At 48.5% G+C, this 19,280-nt stretch overlaps 1 protein-coding gene across 30 annotated transcripts in view; it reads left to right on the top strand.

The window, feature by feature from the left end:
• The window catches only part of ZMYND8 (zinc finger MYND-type containing 8), a 140,066-nt gene that overhangs the window by 44,281 nt on the left and 76,505 nt on the right, over window positions 1-19,280 (top strand). For 24 of the 30 annotated variants that reach the window (XM_055545204.1, XM_055545188.1, XM_055545206.1 and 21 more), the window contains one exon: window positions 12,148-12,296. In XM_055545204.1, coding sequence (XP_055401179.1) covers window positions 12,148-12,296 — 149 coding nt within the window. Of the gene's footprint in view, window positions 1-1,023; window positions 1,041-3,654; window positions 3,889-11,949; window positions 12,014-12,147; window positions 12,297-19,280 lie in introns of those variants that run through there. The other 6 variants (XM_055545209.1, XM_055545210.1, XM_055545211.1 and 3 more) reach the window with 3 other exon arrangements.

Below are 19,280 nucleotides of genomic sequence, written 5' to 3'. Positions count from 1 at the left end.
CTCATTGGGGGGCAAATCAAGGTGAAGAGGCAAAATGATTGGGGGAAACTGGTTTGAGATTTCTGGGTTTATGTCTTTGCCCTGGCACCGAGGTTACTTACCAGTAATAACTGGTGGTGTTTTGAGCTGTTCACTGTGCTCACAAGACCTCTTTTATTCCTAACAGTCCTTGAAGGAAGAGTCTTTAACAGTTAACAGCTGGGTTGACTAGGCACAGAGGTTAAGTCACTTGCCGAAGGACTTGGTGACAGGGCTCGGATTTAGACCTGGTGGGGTATGGCTCCAAAGGCCATGTGCTGAACAACAGCGTTGTGTTGACGTTGGCTGGCACCAAACATGCCCTTGTGTGTGAAAGTCACTCAGTTGTGTCTGACTCTTTGTGATCCCATGGACTATACAGTCCATGGAATTTTCCAGGCCAGAATACTGGAGTGGGTAACCATTCCCTTCTCTAGGGGATCTTTCTGACCCAGAAATTGAACTGGGGTCTCCTGCATTGCAGGCGGATTTTTTTTTTTACCAGCTCAGCTACCAGGGAAGCCCCCCACTGGTAAACATGCCCGTAGTGATGGAGAATTACTAGGTGACACCCTGGACTTCAGGAAAGTCAGCTTACTGATTTGGGGGAGGGGGTGTTGTCTTTGGAGTGGGACCCAGCTATGATGGAGCCCCAGCCTGCTGCTTTGGCCTGCGTGCCTTAAGGCACAGGTAATTTCACCTCTCACCTATGAAATGGGTACAAAACCATCATCGTTGGACTTCACTGGTGGTCCGTTGGTTTAGGATTCTGTGCTTTAACTGCAGGGCCCAGGTTTGATCCCTGGTCGGGGAAGTTCCAAACGCCATGTGGTATGGCCAAGAACCAAAGCAGAAAGTCCAAACAAAAACCATCCTTACCTCATGGGATTTGGGGGAGGATTTGTAAAGTAGCTTCTTAATAAATATCAGCTGTGACTCACACAAGCCAAGTTTGAGAAAGAAAGCGCAGAGATCCTTTCCTGGTTATGCTCTCTCCCCAGTGTGTTATTCACAAATTCCCGGTATTTGTCCTGCTCAGCTTTTTGTCCATCTGTAATCAGTTTCTCATTCAGTATTTCTAGGTGGAATATATTCTGTATCCATTATTTACTAGTCACTTCCTCCTGGGCTTGCTTTTCTCTGGGCCTCAGTTTCCTCATCAGTAAAACGGGGGGAGTCTCTGGCCCCACTGCCTCCTAGAGCTGCAGTGGGGACTCAGTCGGTTCGTCGAGAGCAGGTGATACGTGGTCCACCGACGGGAGCTGTTAGTGCTGTTTGTCTCTGGCTGTCCTCCCAGCGGGGCAGGGCCCTTCCCTGGGTGGTTTCTCAGGGAGCCCAGATGTCTAGGAGTTTCTCAGTGACTATTTGTTGACTGACTGATCCCATTGTTTTCTTCTCTTTGAAATCTGAAGTCAGGGCCGCCAGGTGAAACATAAGGCATCATTTTCCTTCTTAATGGCTGCAGAAACCTTCGTGGGTGGTGTATTGACACAGAGTTAGACCTGCCTGGCAGCTCCCTGTTAGTTTCTTTACTGCCAGGGTTTTTCTCAACATCGGGTGCTATTGACATGTCCTGTTCCCGATCATTTACTGGGATGGGAGTTGACCTGAGCACGGTGGGGTGTTGGGCAGCACCCCTGGACTCAGAGTCCAGGTAGCAACCCCCTCTCTTTGTCTGGTTGTGACAGCCAGAACTGTCTCCAGACATTGCCAAGTGTCCCCTGAGGGGAACGGGTTGAGAACCAGTTTTTCACTGTTTCAGACACCTGAGCCCCTTAAGAGCAGCTCCTCATTAATGTCCGGGTAGGGAGAGGGTGGTGGGGTGTGGGAGATGTTCTGAATTTCTCCTGCGTGCGGGGGGTGGGGTGCAGACGTGGTCCCTGGCATGTACTGGGAGCCCCATAAATCTTGTTATCATCCATTTCTCCCCATGGCCATTTAAAAATACCTTAAATAGTTAAATACGTGACTGGGATCAGAAAGCATTCAAAGAGGAGTTCCGTGCTGGCTGATTTTCCTGGGTGTTCCTCCAGGCCTTTGCAAACCCGGAGCCCACGCAGCTCCTATTTCTTTCACCCAGGTTCTATTTCTGGCCTTTTTGCACTTGGATTTTGCCCCACGCCAGTACATAAAGACGTGCTTCCTTCCCTATTTCATTTTATGATGGTGCGTCAGTCCCCTGTGGATGACATTGGAGTCACTGCCCATCTTTGACTTTGCTCTGACGGCGTGTTGTACTGGCTGTGCTAACCCATGCTTCTGTACACGCTGAAGCCTGGGGGCCTCCATATCCAGGTGATGTTAGGGCGTCCTTTTGACCGGGGTAATTTGAGTGACATTCTGGGCCTAACATCTTTGCTTCCTCCAAAAAAAAAAGAAAAAAGGCAATCAGGTGACTAGAGGGCCTGTCCCTTCTTCTCTGGTGTCTTCTAGAGAATTTTCTTTGTCTTCATTAAGGCGACTTATAGAGAGGCCAGACCCCGCCCAGGGTGGGTGGGGAACGTTGCCTGGTTACCACCGGGGGCAGCACCTCTTCATCTGCCCACCCCCTTCCCTGTGGCCGCTTTCTTCTCCAGCCCACTTTGCTACTTTAGCTGGCGGCTGGCAGTCTTTTTGTTTCGGAACTGGCCTTCTGATGCTGCAATTCCCCATTGCAGTTTGAAAGCCACCCACCAGCACCTGAGCTTTCCAGAACCTGAGCCGAGTCCCTGCCGCCCGGATAAATAATGCACACGGGCTTGGGGCGCTGGGACCAACTCCTCCTGCGACCTTGCTCCTCTGCCAGCTGCACTGTAAAGGCCGGGGGCAACTGGTTCCTCCACATTTTCTTTGTGGCAGTCTGGCGGGTCTTTAAAGGCCTCGTCTGTGTACACGCGTTGGATTGCCAGCCTTCTGGGCCTAGACCTGCTGAGGGGGGTGGGTGGGGCACAGCGGGTTTTTTTCTTAGGGAGTTGGCCCTGCCTTCGCTCTGTAAAGCCTGAAAGAGCTTGGCATTCGGGAACCAGGAAATTCCTGTTGAGATGTTGTCGTTTTTTCCAGAGGCTTCATCCCAGCTGGGATTGGGGGAGGCGGGGTGGGGGAAGGAGAAAGGGCTACTGGGTTGCCATTGCCTCTAGATATTGAAGGCTAAACAGGGAATTCATTTGTAAATCAGCCTCTTCTCCTTCCCTTGGTGGAAGCCATCTCTCTGTCTGGCCGGGAGAGTTTGGAAGTTCATCTTTTACATATGAATGTGCCCATTAATCACCACTTCTGCATTATTGGGTGGGAGAGAGAGAGAGGAGAAAGAGGGAGGTGGAAAGGGAGGAGGGTGGGGGAGAGGGAGACTGAGTCTGTACAGTGGGAAGATGGTTTTCTCATTTCTGGGAGAGGCGCATCAGAACTAAATTGGAGACAATTATTGAAAAAAAAAAAAAAAAAACCACCTTCAAAATGCAAGCCACCCCAACTTTCATTCCCCCACCCCCACCCTCCCTTTTGATATTCTCAGTCGGGCCAAGTAGAACCATGCAATTTGTTGTGTTTATTCACATCAGCGAAATAAATGGCTCTCTGGTGCTGGCACTGAAGATTTTCAGCTCAGCCGAGCCGCTGTCTGCTGAGGGTGATAAATGAGAGCCTGCAAGCCTGGGGGACACAGAGGCCTGTCGTGGGCCTCGGGCTGTCTGATTGCAGGGAGGCGAGGCTGTCCCGGCCCCGCTGGCCGGCCTGGGAAGCGGTGACTCTTAGCCTGCCGGCCCTGCCGCTTCCTCCTCCCCCTGGGAGAGGCCGCTGAGCATCCGGAAGCAGGAATGTGTGCCGTGTGTGAGCCTCTGTTCTCTTTTAAAGAGAGGCTAGGCCCTCCGAACGGCAGAGCTTTCTCAATGGCAGGTAAGTGCCCCGTTCGCAGGGTTATCTGCCCCTCGCTCGCTTGGATCTCCGAGGTACCCAGATTCTGGTCCAGTGACGTGTCCCCCAAGTTGAGAACGACCCGTTTCCTCATCTGCATTCCAGCCCTTCTTTCCCTGATTTGGAAGTTCACAGTCACATGCGGGAGACCTTTAAAGGAGCCCGGCTTAGGCCAGGGTGGCCTTTCCCTGGGAGGCCCAGGTCGCGGCCGTGTCTTCCAGCTTTTGTGGGTCCCTGGTCCGCAGACTGTTCACCTGAGCGTTTCGGTCACTCACTGATTCCTCGTGGCCGGGACCTGGTCCGTGGCAAGAGAACCGTTGTCCCCTCCCCGCCCCCACGTTTTGCTCTAGATTCCTCTCCTTTTCTGCTCCGGGCCTGGAGGAAATTCCGGGCTTTTGTTTCATTATGATGTAATGACTGGCTGGAGAGGGCCTGAAGGATTCCTGGGGAGGGAGGTCTGTTAGGGTACCTGCTCTGCGTCTTTGGGAAAGGCTCGGAAAGGATGAGCCGCACTGGGCTCTGCTGCTCCTGGTAAAGAGCGGCCTGTGGTCATGCTGGAAGGAGGCCACGATGAAGGCGGGCAGCTATGGCGCCTGCTTTCGTGGTTGAGCCTCCGCAGGCCTCCGGTCTGCCCCTGCCCCTGCCTTCGCTGTGGCAGGGGGAAACCTGGACTCTGTACGATCTGATGGACGTGGAGACATCACGTCCTGGGCTCTTTCCCGTCTCCACTTTATATAGGCTGGTATTTCCATAACAGAATTTGTGGCCTTGATTTAACACGCTTTCTCGGAGAAATCGACTCTGTTTTTGGAGAAGGATGGAAGAGGAGGAAGATGAGAAAGAAGGGGGATGTGGATGTGTGTTGCTTTTTAAAAGAACTAGCTGCAGTTTATCCAGTGCTTCCTCTCTGTCTTACCAAGTGCATCTCATGAATTAACTCTGTTTAATCTGTGGATTACTCCATGGGGTACTGCCATCTCCATCTGCCGGAAGGAAGCATGGAGGCACAGAGAGGTTAAGGAACTTGCTTAGAGCCACACTGCACTCTCACATGTCCTGACTGCCCTGTATCCTGTGCCGCCCGGCCTGACTTCAGTGTAGGGTGACCAGCTTGTCCGGGTTTGCCTGAGACTGTCCATCTCCAGCCAGCTGATGGTGGGTCACCCCACCTCTGTGGCCTTTGGTGCTGGTCCGGGCCTGTTTCATTCAGCCCCTCCCTGGCCGCCTCGCTATTGATAGCATCAGGGAAATTTAACACCCATAAAAACACACTACTGGGCTGGTCCTCCCCAGGAAGCGCCTGGCCTTCGGCTGGGGCCCCTTCCCTCTCTGGAGGAGACAATTCCCTGTAATTGGTGTGTCATTTCCTGGACTCTGGAGAAGGGCGGGGGAGCTGTGACTCAGGTGCCGGATGTGGGTGGGGGCAGGGGTGCCTGGATGGATGGATGGATGGACACTGGGGAGGAGCGGTGGGGGAAGGCAGATGGCCGTGGAGCGCCGCTCCCCACTGGCCTGTTCTGTGATGCCAGCCAGGCTGTGGTGCCACCTGTGAGGGTTGGGAGGTGGGATGTGCTTCAATACCGTGCATCGTTGCAGGTGACACAGTCACAATTTTCCATCTTCCTCCTGGTTCCTGGAGCACCCCAACCCCCACAGCCCGCGTGATCGGAGCAAAAGGAGTGTGTGCTGTTGAACACAAAGACCCTGAATTAGGAAGTTTTCGGGCAACAGACCTGAGGCAAGCCTCTCTCCCTGGGGTGAGGCCCAACCCGTGGGCCTTGGAGTTCTGCTGCCTGGGCTTGAATCCCAGCCTGGCCGCTTGTGTGCTCTTGGGCCAGTGACTTAGAGGGAAGGACACGGGAGGCATTTTGAACAGGGCTTGGTGCATTGTGTACAACACAAGCGCATCTTAGCTGTTACTACCTGTGGGTGCGTTATCTGGGAGGAGGGCGTCCCTTGTGTCAAGGGACATCTAGGAAGGGCTGAGTGGGATTATTTCTGGCCTTTCACAAGACCCGGGTTCGGGGAGGATGGCGTCACAAGCCTGGCTCCTAATACCCAGGAGACTTGCCATATTATTAAGATTTCAGCGAAATGTCACAGGAGGGGAAATTCTCCTGCTTCCTGCTCCATGCCAAGCTGTTTTCCTGAGTCACAGCTCCTGGCCTTTTCTTCTCTGCTCTGCTCTCTTGCCCATGTTAACTCCTTCAGAACCAGACTGACTTTGGGGGAGTGGGCGTGGGCCAGGCCCAGAGCATCCCAGGTCCTGCCACTTTGCCAGGAAGGTCTCTCAGATCAAGGGTGAACCGTTTCCCGGGTGATTCGGTGCACAGTGGGTGTGTATCATCATCATTCCAAATTTATACATGAAATGCATTTAGAAATATGTCCCTGTCAGAATTAAATCATCAAAAAGGGAAAAAAACCCCAAAAACCTTTGACTCAGCTTTCTGGAAAAGGTCTTCAAGGCAGCTTTGTTACCATGACTACAGCAAGGTTCCCACCCACCATTCTATCACCAGCAGAGGCCTGGCCTCCACTGGAGTGGGTAGGCTGGTAATCGGAATGCTGCCGGCCTGCTGTCTCGTATCTCAGAAGGACACTGAATCCAACAGGCATTTCTCAGTTTTTCTCCCTAAGAGGCTTCAGTGAGAGCCTCTGCTGTTGACAGATGTGTCTGTTGTTTGGATCCTATTAAATTTCTTGTATCCCCTTGGATACAGCCACTGTACAGATACTCACCTTAACTCTGGAGTGAGTTGCTGTATGTGTAACCGTGAACAGAATTGGGCATTTTCTTCTGTTTTGCTCAGACTAGAAGGTTGAGGATCCTCTGGGGTGTGGGCAGCCTTGGGTCAGACCCCCTCCTCTCACTGAGTTAGACCCTCCTGCCCTTTTATTTCCCCGTGGCCTTGGGGAAAACTGCTTCCTCCACTCTCAATGGCTTATGAGTATATTAATTTCTAGTGACTCCCACCCCCCCTGCCCCATCCTACTCTTTCATGTATCATTAAAGAATTTCAAAGTTAAAAGACTTTAGGATCCTCTGGTCCTATAGCTTTTTGATCTTTAGAGTCGATTCACCTTTAAGAAGGTGAAATAGGCTCAGGCCCCCTTTCTCAGGAAGCTGCATCCACGTATAGAACTGTGGCAGGTAGCTCATGGGGCCTTGAGGCACTTTCATGGACTCCAGGTAAGAACTGGTCTGGTCCCTTTCCTTACCTTTCCTCCCATTTTACAGATGTGTCCCCGAGGCCCTGAGAAGGAGGCAAAGTTGTTCAGCTGTTTCAATTCTTTCTCCTTGCCTCATTCTTGGCTTCTGTTTCCTGGGGTCCTGAACCAACCCTCCAGATAGCGATGAGGAAGGCAAGGCAATTCTTTTTTTTTTTTTTTTTACATTTGTTTATTTATTTTTGTTTGTTTGTTTTTTAAATTTTATTTTATTTTTAAACTTTACAAAATTGTATTAGTTTTGCCAGATATCAAAATGAATCCGCCACAGGTATAAGGGCAATTCTTGAGACTGGAGAACTCAGACTCTGTCTCCCAAACACATAGGCGAGAGCAGCTCAAATTAGCGTGCTCCCGAATCCTCCAGAAGCCTGCCTAAACCCCAGATTGCTGGGCCTTGCTCCAGTTTCTGATTCTGTAGATCTGACATGGAGCCTGAGAACATGCATTTCCGGCAAATTCATAGGTGATGCTGCAGCTAGTGTGGGAACAACACTTGCATGGGGAACCATTGTCCTAGGAGATCTCAGCCACAGGCGGATGATTTAGATGGCTCAGGGAGGAGCTGGAGCCATTTCTGGCCCGAGGTTGACCAGGCGTGGGCTGGGCTGTGGGTTCCATCCACTGTGCCCCATACTCTAGCTCTGAGGTGCTCCAGGAGGCTGGTATCACTCCTGGGAGGGTTCAGGAAGTATTTGGGGGTGCTTTTGTTTGTCACAGTGTTTGGGACCGTCAATGGCAGCGGGTATGAGGGGGCTGGGGTTGTCCTTGCTATGAGGAGGGGCCATCCTTTCCAAAATCCACTAGTACTCCATCGAGAAACATCGATACGCTAAACTTGACTCTTGAAGAACATGTGTTGAATCTACTCTGATCCACTTACACGTGGATTTTTTTTCAATACGTAGAATACTTGTCTTTTCATTTTGGGCTTCCCGGGTGGCTCAATGATAAAGAATCGGCCTGCCAATGCAGGCCACACAGGTTGAATCCCTGGGTCAGGAAGATCCCCTGGAGTAGGAAATGGCAACGCACTCCAATTTTCTTGCCTGGGAAATCCCATGGACAGAGGAGCCTGGCAGGCTGCAGTCCATGGGGGTCACAAAGAGTCGGACGCAACTGAGTGAGCACGCACACATTTTCATTTTACCAATTTTTAAGTGCGGGGAAAAGTTTGTGTTTGATTACAGATCACAGTATGTGGGATCACAAAAAACCAGGGCTTGAGTCCTGATTCTATCCAGATTGCTTCAGCTTCCTGCTTTTTGGTGAGTCCTTTATCAATTCCTTTGTTTTTGAGGCAGAGATAGCAGTATGTGGATTTTCAACTGCGGTGGTGGTTGAGGGCCCAACCCCTGTTGTTCAAGAGTCAGTGGTTATTTGTGTTTTCCCCAAACACTTTCCTAGCTTTCCACTGGCCTGACTTTGCTCATGTGCTCTCCTCTTTCAAACTTTGTACACTAAGGGAACAGTACGTACAGAAGCAACACCTTGGCCCAGCAGCTTTCAGTTTTGCCTGGCCCGGGTACCATTTCTTCTGGGACACATCTCCTTTGAGCCCCCAAAATGATTTTGTTAAACACCTGTCCTCTGATACATAAATGGGGTTATTTGGTTTTATTAGATGCACACAGAACAAATTTCAAGCTCCTTCCTGGGGTTTGTAGGCCTGCACGGATCAACCCTAAGCTTGTACATCTGGTCACATTTTTTATCCTGAGTCAGGCCTCTGTCATTTGCTCATTACTGGCTTTGGTTTGCACCTACTGTTTGTTTTTTTTTTAAATATGACACTGTACCTTCTAAATACTTCCTTTTTATTTTTCCTTATTTTGTTAAAGTAGTTCAGGAACATGGTCAAGTACAGCAGGATACACAGTGGAAAGATGAAAGAAGTCCTGCGTCCACTCCTTGCAGATTTTCCTCCGCCGAGGCAACCTCCGGTCCCCATTAAGAACTTACGCTTTTGGGTTCAACTAGGAGTATTTTAGGCTTATGTAAATATGAGTATATATGAAAACATCTTTTTCAAAAAGAAACAAAAAACCCAAACAAAATGGAGGAGAAAAAAAAAAAACCCCGAAAAAAACCAAGCTAATTCAAACCAACCCATCTTTTTTGGGCTGTGTCTTTTGGTCTATTAAGGGTGCTAGACTGCATTACTTTTTTGTATATGGTGTTAGAGAATGTTCTAATTTTATTCTACATGTAGCTGTGCAGTTTTCCCAGTACCGCTTATTGAAGAGACTGTCTTTTCTCCATTGTATATTCTTGCCTCCTTTGTCATAGATCGACCATAAGTGTGTGGGTTTATTTTTGGGCTCTCTGTCTTGTTGCATTGATCTATGTGTCTTGTTTTTATGCCAGTACCAAAGTGTTGTGATGAGTGTAGCTTTGTATTAAATAATATAGTCTGAAGTCAGAGAGTGTGATTCCTCCAGCTCCGTTCTTCTTTCTCAAGATTGTTTTGGCTATTCAGGGTCTTTGTGTTCCTATACAGATTTTAAAATTGTAATTTTTTTAGTTCTGTGGAGAACGTCATTGGTATTTGCATGCTGTTTAACCTGACCCAGAAGCTCGGAGATTATCACACAGCAGTTTGTCTCAAGGTGATTTGTTCTTCTTCATGGCTGTATCCCACTGTATGTTCAGGCCAACTCCCAGTTTGTGGACACGGAAGTCCTTTCTAGTCTTAGCTGTAACACCAAGTGCTGCAGTTGAATCATCTTGTATATGCTTTGCTGCCCTGTGACCAGGCCTGTAGAATGTTTCTAGGAGGAGATTGTTAGGTCAGAGACCCTCTGGAGAACGTGCGCATTTTCACGTATGATGGTGATGTGAGGTGAGGATCCCTGTGGGAATGAGAGGAGGTTCTCACCGGGGAAACTTGCCAATCCTAGGCTACATCTTTTTAGTGCATTTCCCCACTAACTAGCTGTTGTGTGCCTCTGAGCCATCCCTTTGGGCTCTCCAGGCCGCTGTTTTGATGTCTGTGGGGTGGCCCCTTGACTCGGAGGTCTCTTCTCCCTCAAGGTGCCTGTGGTTAGCATTTAATTTCCTCTCGGGGCTGGTCTCAGTGCAGCACTCCAAACATTTGTTCAGGATTTTCCTGCAGCCTGCCTGGTGAGCAGAGAGAACTCCCTGGTGTGGATTGGATTTTGCAAAAGTGGTCCATTGTCTGAAGCATGCTGGAGGGTGCTCCAGCCCTTGGACCATGGTGATCTGCCCTAGCAGCTCTGGCCACCATCCCAGACACAGGCTGGTTACACACAGCAGAGCCCGCATGCTGGGACTTGCCCGAGAGTTAACCCTGGAACTGGGGAACGTCATCAGGCCATCTTCGCAGATAGTCATCTTTCTGAACTCTGTATCCCATTCTGCCACCTGTGTTCTTGGCACAGTCCTGTGCTCTTCTGGTCCCTGGAGTTTTCATTCCTCAAGCATAGCAGGGGCTCCAGGCCTCCGTCAGCTAGTGGGAGAGCCATCAGGCATGAAACGGATTCAGATCTTTGCAGGTGAAGATAGGATGGTTGTGTGAATGTTTGTGTTAAAATGAGGTACGGGGAGAATAAAAATAGAAACGGATTGTCGAGGGTGGCGTTGGTATTTTTCAGATGAGACGCGGGTGAGAATGCAGCTTTCTGTTGATCTCTGTTTGGAGGATAGTCACAAACAAGTTATCTACGGGTGATTGGGTCATGGGAACTCCTGTGGGTGGGGTATATGTATATTTTTTACATAGTTATACTTTGTTAATCTGATAAACGTGAATAAATATTTGTCTTCTACCACGAGTTATGTTTGCCTTCATTTTCTTAAAAGTATGTGGCCTTCTTTTCTTGGCCTGTCTCTCATGGTTTCCTGCTTTTGCCATCAGCCTTGGGTTTGTGACTCTGGTAGCTCAGACGGTAAAGCGTCTGCCTGTAATGCGGGGGACCTGGGTTTGATCCCTGGGTTGGGAAGATACCCTGGAGAAGGAAATGGCAACCCACTCCAGTACTCTTGCCTGGAAAATTCCATGGACAGAGGAGCCTGGTAGGCTATAGTCCATGGGGTTGCAAAGAGTTGGGCACAACTGAGCGACTTCACTTTCTTTTCTTGGGTGTGTGCAGCTCATGGCTGCTGGTTCATGACCTGGTCAACAGGGACACAGTAGGGAAGGCTGGTGGTGGTTCTTGTTCAGTCGCTAAGTCATGTCTGACTGTTTGTGACCCCATGGGCTGCAGCACATCCGGCTTCCCTGTCCTTCACTGTCTCCCAAATTCATGTCCATTGGGTCAGTGATACCATCCAACCATCTCATCCTCTGCTGCCCCCTTCTCCTTTCGCCTTCAGTCTTCCCCAGCATCAGGGTCTTTTCCAATGAGTTGGCTCTTTGCATCAGGTGGCCAAAGTATTGGAGCTTCAGCATCAGTCCTTCCAATGATTTGATTTCCTTTAGGATTGACTGGTTTGATCTCCTTGCAGTCCAAGAAACTCTCAAGAGTCTTCACCAACACTACAGTTCGAAAGCGTCAGTTCTCTGGCATTCAGTCTTCTTTATGGTCCAACTCTCACAGCCATACATGACTACTGGAAAACCATAACTTTGACTAGATGGACCTTTATCAACAAAGGGAATGGTGGGGATTTGGGCAAAATAGAGGGCATATTCCCTTCTAAAAAGTGGCTGGCAAGTGTTCAGCTCTATCTGGTTGTATAAGGCCCTGCAGGCTCTGATTTTTTTTTTTTTTAAATAGAAGCCCCAAATCTAGGGTATTATGTGAAGTTTCTCAATTTTTTTATTTTGGCCATAAATTACAAATTTCACAGAAATGTTATGTATGCAAAAGAAAGACCGTCTTACCTCTTTGAGACATGCGATGAAGACAGTGGGGTAAGTATATTCTAGGAGGATCAATAAGATAGCATTAAGTTTGGGGACAAAATGAGTGTGTCCTCCACACCCCGCTTACTGCGGGGCCTAGTCCTGACTGCGTTAAAATACGTGATCCTGTGTGTCTCTTTCAGATCCTGGCTCCACAGAGAGAACAGCCCAGAAAAGAAAGTTCCCCAGCCCTCCTCATTCCTCCAATGGCCACTCGCCACAGGACACATCCACGAGTCCCATTAAAAAGAAAAAGAAACCCGGCTTACTGAACAGCAACAATAAGGAGCAGGTAAGAGGCCCGGGAATGGCGTCTGCACTCTAGAGGGTGGGGCGGGGCTGCAGACACAGGCTGCTGTTTCTCTAACTGCCCGGCTGCTTGGCATTTAGGAAGCTGCCTTGCTCCAGCTGTCATTTGCATAGGACAGAAAGGGGAGCTCAAAATGGGCCTGGGGAGAAATTCCCAGTGGCTTTTCAGATCTCTTTGTGGGGACAGGGCAGTGACCCAGATAAGATAGAGATACCATGCTCTAGGATTTGGGGATTTTCCTTGGATTTCTTTTTTTCTCATGTTGGCACTGTTTGCCCTCGTAGCCTGAGGGTGTTACCCTGCCAGGCTGGGCTGGTAGGACAGTGTGGAGTTCTGCCTGGAGGGTGTGGTATGGCTGAGGCCTGTGCTCCCTTCTGGTGTCAATTTTCTCATCTGTAAAAGAATGGGTTTAGGACTGTGGTGAGAGACAGCCACCCTCCCAACCCACTGCCCACCGCGACTTGGGTAATTGGTCCCCATCTCTTCTCAGAGTGCCCGGTCCCTGGCAGACCCCATCCTCGATGCAAACATCGATTCGCCATCTTATATCTTATCTCGGGGACCTTCTAGCTCTAAAATTCTGTGCTGCAAACTAGCTACTCTTCTGACTTAGAAAGATGAGAGGTGCTTTTGTGGTCCATGAGGTCGAGTCTCCTAGCGTGGAGCAAGCAGGATGCCCGGTTTCCTGATAACCATTTTAGAGGAGATTCCTTGGGATGTATTCACACATTTGTGCAGATTATGGATATGGAAGTGGGCCCTGGGGATTTGAGGTCGAATAAAATAAGATTGTTGCTTTCACGGGAAGGAACCCAGCAACGGTTAAATGCCCGGGACTCTGAGAGGGGCCGTTTCTGGGCACGAATCTATTTTCTCTCCAAATTACACAGTGAAATGCCAGCGCGGCTGCTGCCCTGTGGCTGTGGGCAGGTTAACCTCTTTGTGCTTCATTTTCTCATTTTCTGAAATGAGAATAATGATCTTACTGCTACCAAACTCGCAGGGCTGTTGTGAAGAGGAATTGAACTAAATGACATAAATAATAAAAGTTAAGCGAGAGTCTACACTAAGTGAAATAATCACACAGACTATCTGTGAAATAATTAAATAGCTCTGGAAATGTTCCAGGCCTGTGCTGTTCAGTGTGATAGCCAGAAGCCACGTGTGGCCACAGCACTTGTAAAAGTGGCAGCTGTGCCTGAGCAACTGAATTTTTAATTGAATTTAAATTTACGTGGCCACCTCTGGTTTATAGCTGCCATGTTGGTCAGCCCAGGTTTAATGAGTTGGAACTTCCATCACAGGAGAAACTGATAGCTTCTAAATAAGTTTTTGCAATTGGAAAAGATCACTTCTTTTCAGTGATCTTGATCATTTCAAGATCTTGATCAAGAGCATTTGAAAAGATCATTTCAAATTGCAATTTGAAAGATCATTAACAGTGTTGGAAAAGTGAGCGAAAGTCGTAAGTCACATCCGACTCTTTGTGATCCCATTGACTGTACAGCCCTGAATCCTCCAGGCCAGAATACTGGAGTGGATATATAGCCTTTCCCTTCTCCAGGGCATCTTCCCAACCCAGGTTTCGAACCCAGGTCTCCCGCATTGTGGGCGGATTCTTTACCAGCTGAGCCACCAGGGAAGACAAAGAATACTGGAGTGGGCAGCCTGTCCCTTCTCCAGGGGACCTTCCCAACCCAGGAATCGAACCAGGGTCTCCTGCATTGCAGGCGGATTCTTTACCAAGTGAGCTATGGTGGCTCAGTAATAGTGTTGGTGAGACTAATACTAAAAGCAGAACTTGCAGTGTGCCTGTCCTTTCATAAGCCTTTTTTTGTGTAAATGTTTGTAACGATGCTGTGAGGAGGGGTAGTCGTCTCTGTTTTACTGGCAGAGAGGTTAAGTTACTTCCCCAAGGCTTTATAGCAAGAAGCATAGGTCTGCCTGTCTGGCTTGAAGCTGCTGCCCCCACCCCACCCCCGGTCCCCCACCCCCCATCACCATTAGCCATCCCATAGCTGTTGGGCTTGAAGACTAAGAAACACAAAGGCTATAAATAATCCTCGAATCTTAATTTAAGGCAAGCCCTCTTTTACCAGTTATCATCAGTAAAGTCACGAAGCAGATATTGTCCTCTGGGGAGAGAGAGTCTCCTAGTGGTTCTCTGTGTGTGTGCGCTCAGTGACTTCCTCCTGTCCTTTAAGAATTGGCTCACATTAAAAAAAAAAAAAAAATTAAAAAGAATTGGCTCACATCTCTCTTCCTAGAATCTGACCAACTTAGGCAATTCACAGATTTTCTTTTCCCCCTTCCTCATCCACGGGTCCTCTTAACACTTAAACCTCATGACCACAATGGTGTATTTGTAAATCTGTGGCCAGAAAGTGGCCAGTGGCTGCTGTCACCCCAGAGCTTGACGCAGGGGGAGCTCATGAATACAGAACGCACCGTGCATGTGGAGCCGAGCAGCAGGGGTGGCCGGACACAGGGCGTGACTATACGTCTGCAGAATCGGTCATCTTCCATAGTGATGAGAGTTTACAGAGCCGTGTCTCTGGAGGAGAAGGGGTCCAGACCTGTTGTCCAGACTCCTTCCTGCCCCACTGCATCTGGGAAATGACCTTGTCAGTTGCTTTCCCATCCTGGTAAAATGGGGGTTTGAACTGGGAAGGAACATTCTAAGGTTGATTGTAGGTTTTTGTTTTTCACATCTAAAACTCCCTGGGGCTGAACTGCCAGGAGTTGGCAACAGAGAAATAGCCTGAACTGTAAAGAAAAGAAATTCCTGACCCTTGACCCCATAATTCACTCTAGTTTATAGTGTTTGCATAAACTATGCAAACCTTCCCTCGAGGCAGCTTCCCTTGAGCACAGTCTGTTTTCCTAAGGGTAACTTAAATCCTTAAAAAAAAATTCTTCTGGACTCTTTTTTTATCTTCTCTTTCCCTTTTCTTTCTTCTTTTAGATTACAGAATTGGAAAAAAGTTATGGAATTAAATGCAAAATGTATGTCTCCATATGCTAGGTTTTACCAATGTAATTTCTGCTAGTCATCAACATTTGATGATCATGAGATGTCAATATCAACTTATAGTTCCTACAAAAACTCAGAAAAATCCAACAATAGCTGGACACTGAATCTGTGTGCTCTATCTTTCTGCACTCCCCATCCCTCCCTATAGTGGTGTCCCCTGCCAGCTTTGCTCATTCCTTCTGCCTTTAGTGCTCTCTAGGCGTTCATACTCTTGATTTTTGGTATATATCAAAATTCTTCATCCCTTTCTTGTTTTTCTTCACGCTGAAATTTCTCTGTGTTCCATTGTTCTAAAAAGAAAACCATTCTAGCATAATAACTCCCCCCACCGCCCTCATATTTTCCTGTTTTTGGTAGAGATGGGTTATTATGAAGTAGAGTTACGGGTTTTAAGTTTCCACCCATTTTTCATGTATTGGGGGCTCATTACTTTAGGTTAAAGCCTCTGCCTGGAATGCGGGAGTACTTTTAGGGGAGTTCTAAGAGTTTTAAGAAGAACTTTAGAACACACTTTACTTTTAGGGGAAGGGTTCTAAGGTTTGTATTTAATTTTTTTCAACCTTTTTGTTTACTGATTTTACTTCTTTAAAATACCTTTTTTAAAAAAAGACTTACTGATTTTATTTTTTGGCGGTGGTGAGTCTTCATTCCTGCACGCGGGCCTTCTCTGATTGTGGGGAACAGGGGCTGCTCTTTGTGGTGCGAGCGCTTCTCATTGCAGCAGCCTCTCTCGTTGCTGGGCACAGGCTCTAGGCTTGAGGGCCTCAGTAGTTTCGGCCTGCGGGCTTAGTTGCTCTGAGGCATGTGGGATCTTCCTGGACCAGGGATCAGATTCGTGTACCCTGCATTGAGAGGTGGGGATTCTTAACCACTGGACCACCAAGATTTCGCCACCTGGAATGGACCACCATCATCTTGTTTCACCTTCTAACAAAGGTGAGAAAGTATGTAGGCGCTTTTTTCTTGGAACTGGGGATGGGGGACACCCCAGAGCCTGGAAGGATGCTTCTGGTGTGTGGAGGAGGGTCAGGTTGCTGAATGACCTCTGGTAGATGGGGTGAGAAATACCTTTTCTCAAGTGACATTGGACCTTTGTTGAGAAATACCAGTCTATCTGCAGTTCTTAGGACATTTTTGAGTTTGAATCCTTTGGGAGGTTCTCTCTCCCTCCTCTCTTTACTTCTTTTCTTTCTTATTCAAGTATTGAGCAATAATCTGCTAACAGATTTGTGCATAATGACCTAAGGTGTACCTTTGATCAAATATGGCAGAGAAATGACAGGGCCCCTGTTGCCTCCTCTGAGTTCAGGGCTATACATATTCATAAGGAGGCGAGCTGGGACTTATTTTGTTGGGCCCATGCGTTGTCTTGGGCTTCCCTGGTGGCTCAGACTGTAAAGAATTCGCCTGCAGTGTGGGAGACCTGGGTTCGATCCCTGGGTTGGGAACATGCTCTGGAAGAGAGCATGGCAACCCACTCCAGTGTTCTTGCCTGGAGAATCCCCATGGACAGAGGAGCCTGCGGTCCATGGGGTCGCGAAGAGTGGGACACGACTACGCACAGCACACAGCACATGCATTGTCTTAAAAACAGGTTCCTTATTGGGTGGGAGCAGTATATTAACAGCCAAGATAGATCAGGGGACAGTCAGTAGGATTGCCGATCACTGGAGCCGAGGGCCTTGAGGATGCTCTGCCCTCCTGCTGTTTCTCTCCAGCACCATCCTCATGCTCCAGGGCCGAGCAGTTTTTCTTTATTTTGCAGCCCTTGTGTATTTTTATCAAATGCAGGAAAACACAGGCTGGAATGAGGACAGTTTTCCTTCCTCTGTGTTTCCTGTGTGGCCCCAGAAGGCATTTGAGTCTGTGGTCCTCCCCAGACATGTTCTCTGGTTTTCACAGACCAGGTGTGGCCCAGCGCCTGTTTCTGTAAATGAAGTTTACAGGCACAAAGCCACGTCCACTTAGTGACACCTCGTTTGTAGTCACTTCTGCTCTCCTGTGACAAGAGTGTTGCAGTAGAGACCATTCGACCTGCAAAGCCTCAGCTGTTCACCTCCTATCTTTATAGAACCCTTTCGTAGAGAAGGTTTGTTGGCTGCTGGTATAGGCTGGGGTGTTCCAGAAGCCGATGAACAAGGCTGTCTGTTTCTCATTAAGCTGACCTGTGGAAGGAGCAGGGACATAAGAACGTGTGTGCTCGGAGCTTGCAGTTAGTCCTAGAGCAACGCGTGTTCAACCTGCTTGCCTGACTCTGAGAACACACCTTGTGCACGTGGGGGAGAAAAAAAATCATAACTCATTCTACCTGAAATGATTTGCCTTTCCTTTTATTAAATGTTGCATATTTATCAGGTTATTTTTATGGCCCAGAAAACACTTACAAGCAGCAGATAAGGCCCGTATCTGATTGGCAAGGTGATTCCCAGCCAGCTAGTTCTCATCAAGGATGAACCCTCCTAAAAAAAGGGCAGCCTGGTCTGCCCGCCTCTTGGTCCTCCCAGGAACGCCCACCCCTGGCCAGGTGGGGGTAGGGGCAGGGACATGGAGGAGGGGAGTTTAACTTCTCAAGGGGCAATATCCTGGCTTCTGTTAGATGGAAAGGACTTGGGTTGCCCGCTCAAGAGATGATGAGCTGTCACATTCTGATTCTTCTAGTTTCATTGAGGTTTTCATGCCTCTTCCTGTTCTATTATTAACTTACTGAAAGGAAGTTGGGCCCTCAAATACGCCTTCCTGCTATCTTGCAGAAAGCCGCAGCGCATCCTGGAGGACCCCACTCGGGCTAGAAATCGTTCTGCTTGCTTGATAGGTCCAGTTTATCTCTCTGGGGCTTCCTCCGTCTTCCCCTCCCCTAGCCCCTCCACTTTCACACCCTCCCCTGTAGAAATTCAAGCACCCATTTTCCTAGGCAGAGAGCAGGCCTCTTCCTGGGTGACTCTCAACTGAGGGCAGTTTTGCGCCCCACTCGGGGACCTTGGGCAGTGCTTGGAGACACTTTTGGTTGTCCCAGTTTGGTGCGTGGCGGGTGGGGGTGCCCCCGAATGATGCCACAAATCCTCCAGTGCACAGGAGCAGGTCCCCACAACCAACCCTAACCCTAACCCTAACCCTAACCCATCTGAGTTGAGAAGCCCTTACTCTATATGCTGTTATCTTTTCCTGCCCCCTGTATTATGTTTCTAGTTGTCTCCCTAAATTTTAGATTTTTTTTTTCCGCTCTACTTTTTTGCATTAGCAGAAGTTACTTTTTTTTTTTAATTTTTACTGGTGTATTGTTGGTTTATAATGTGTTAGTTTCAGGCATACAGCAAAGAGAAACAGGCACATAACGTATATCCAGTCTTTTTTAGGTTCTTTTCCCGTAGAGTTCATTACAGAGTATTAAGTAGAGTTCCATGTGCTATATGGTAGGTCCTTGTTAGTCTTCTGTTTTATGTATTGTTGTGTAGTCACTCAGTCACGTCCAACCCTTTTGCGACCCCATTTCCTGTAGCCCACCAGGCTCCTCTGTCCATGGAATTTCCCGGGCAAGAATACTGGAGTGGGTTGCCATTTCCTGAACCACTTCCTGAACCAGGAAGATCCAGACCTGAGTCTCCTGGTGGATTCTTTATCGCTGAGCCGCTGGGGAGGCCCATCTATTTTATATATAGTAATGTGTATATGTCAATCATAATCTTCCAATTCATCCCCCGCTCCCTTTACTCCCTGGTAATCATAAGTTTGTTTGGCAGAAGTTATTTTGAATTACAGAGAATGTTCTCTGAGGGGGTCACTGAATCATCAGAATCTCTTTTGCATTCAGCTTCATCTTCTGTGGGGCATAGGGGTGAGAGAAAGTGCTAGGACACCCGGGTGGGAGTCCTTGCTTCTGGACTCGAGGGGTCAGATGAGTCTTTTAAGCTTCGTTTTCTCATCTGTCCACTAGG

The sequence above is a fragment of the Bubalus kerabau genome, chromosome 13 (genome assembly GCF_029407905.1).
Source record: "Bubalus kerabau isolate K-KA32 ecotype Philippines breed swamp buffalo chromosome 13, PCC_UOA_SB_1v2, whole genome shotgun sequence".
Lineage (NCBI taxonomy): Eukaryota > Metazoa > Chordata > Mammalia > Artiodactyla > Bovidae > Bubalus > Bubalus kerabau.
This window is presented reverse-complemented; position numbering and strand designations above follow the sequence as displayed.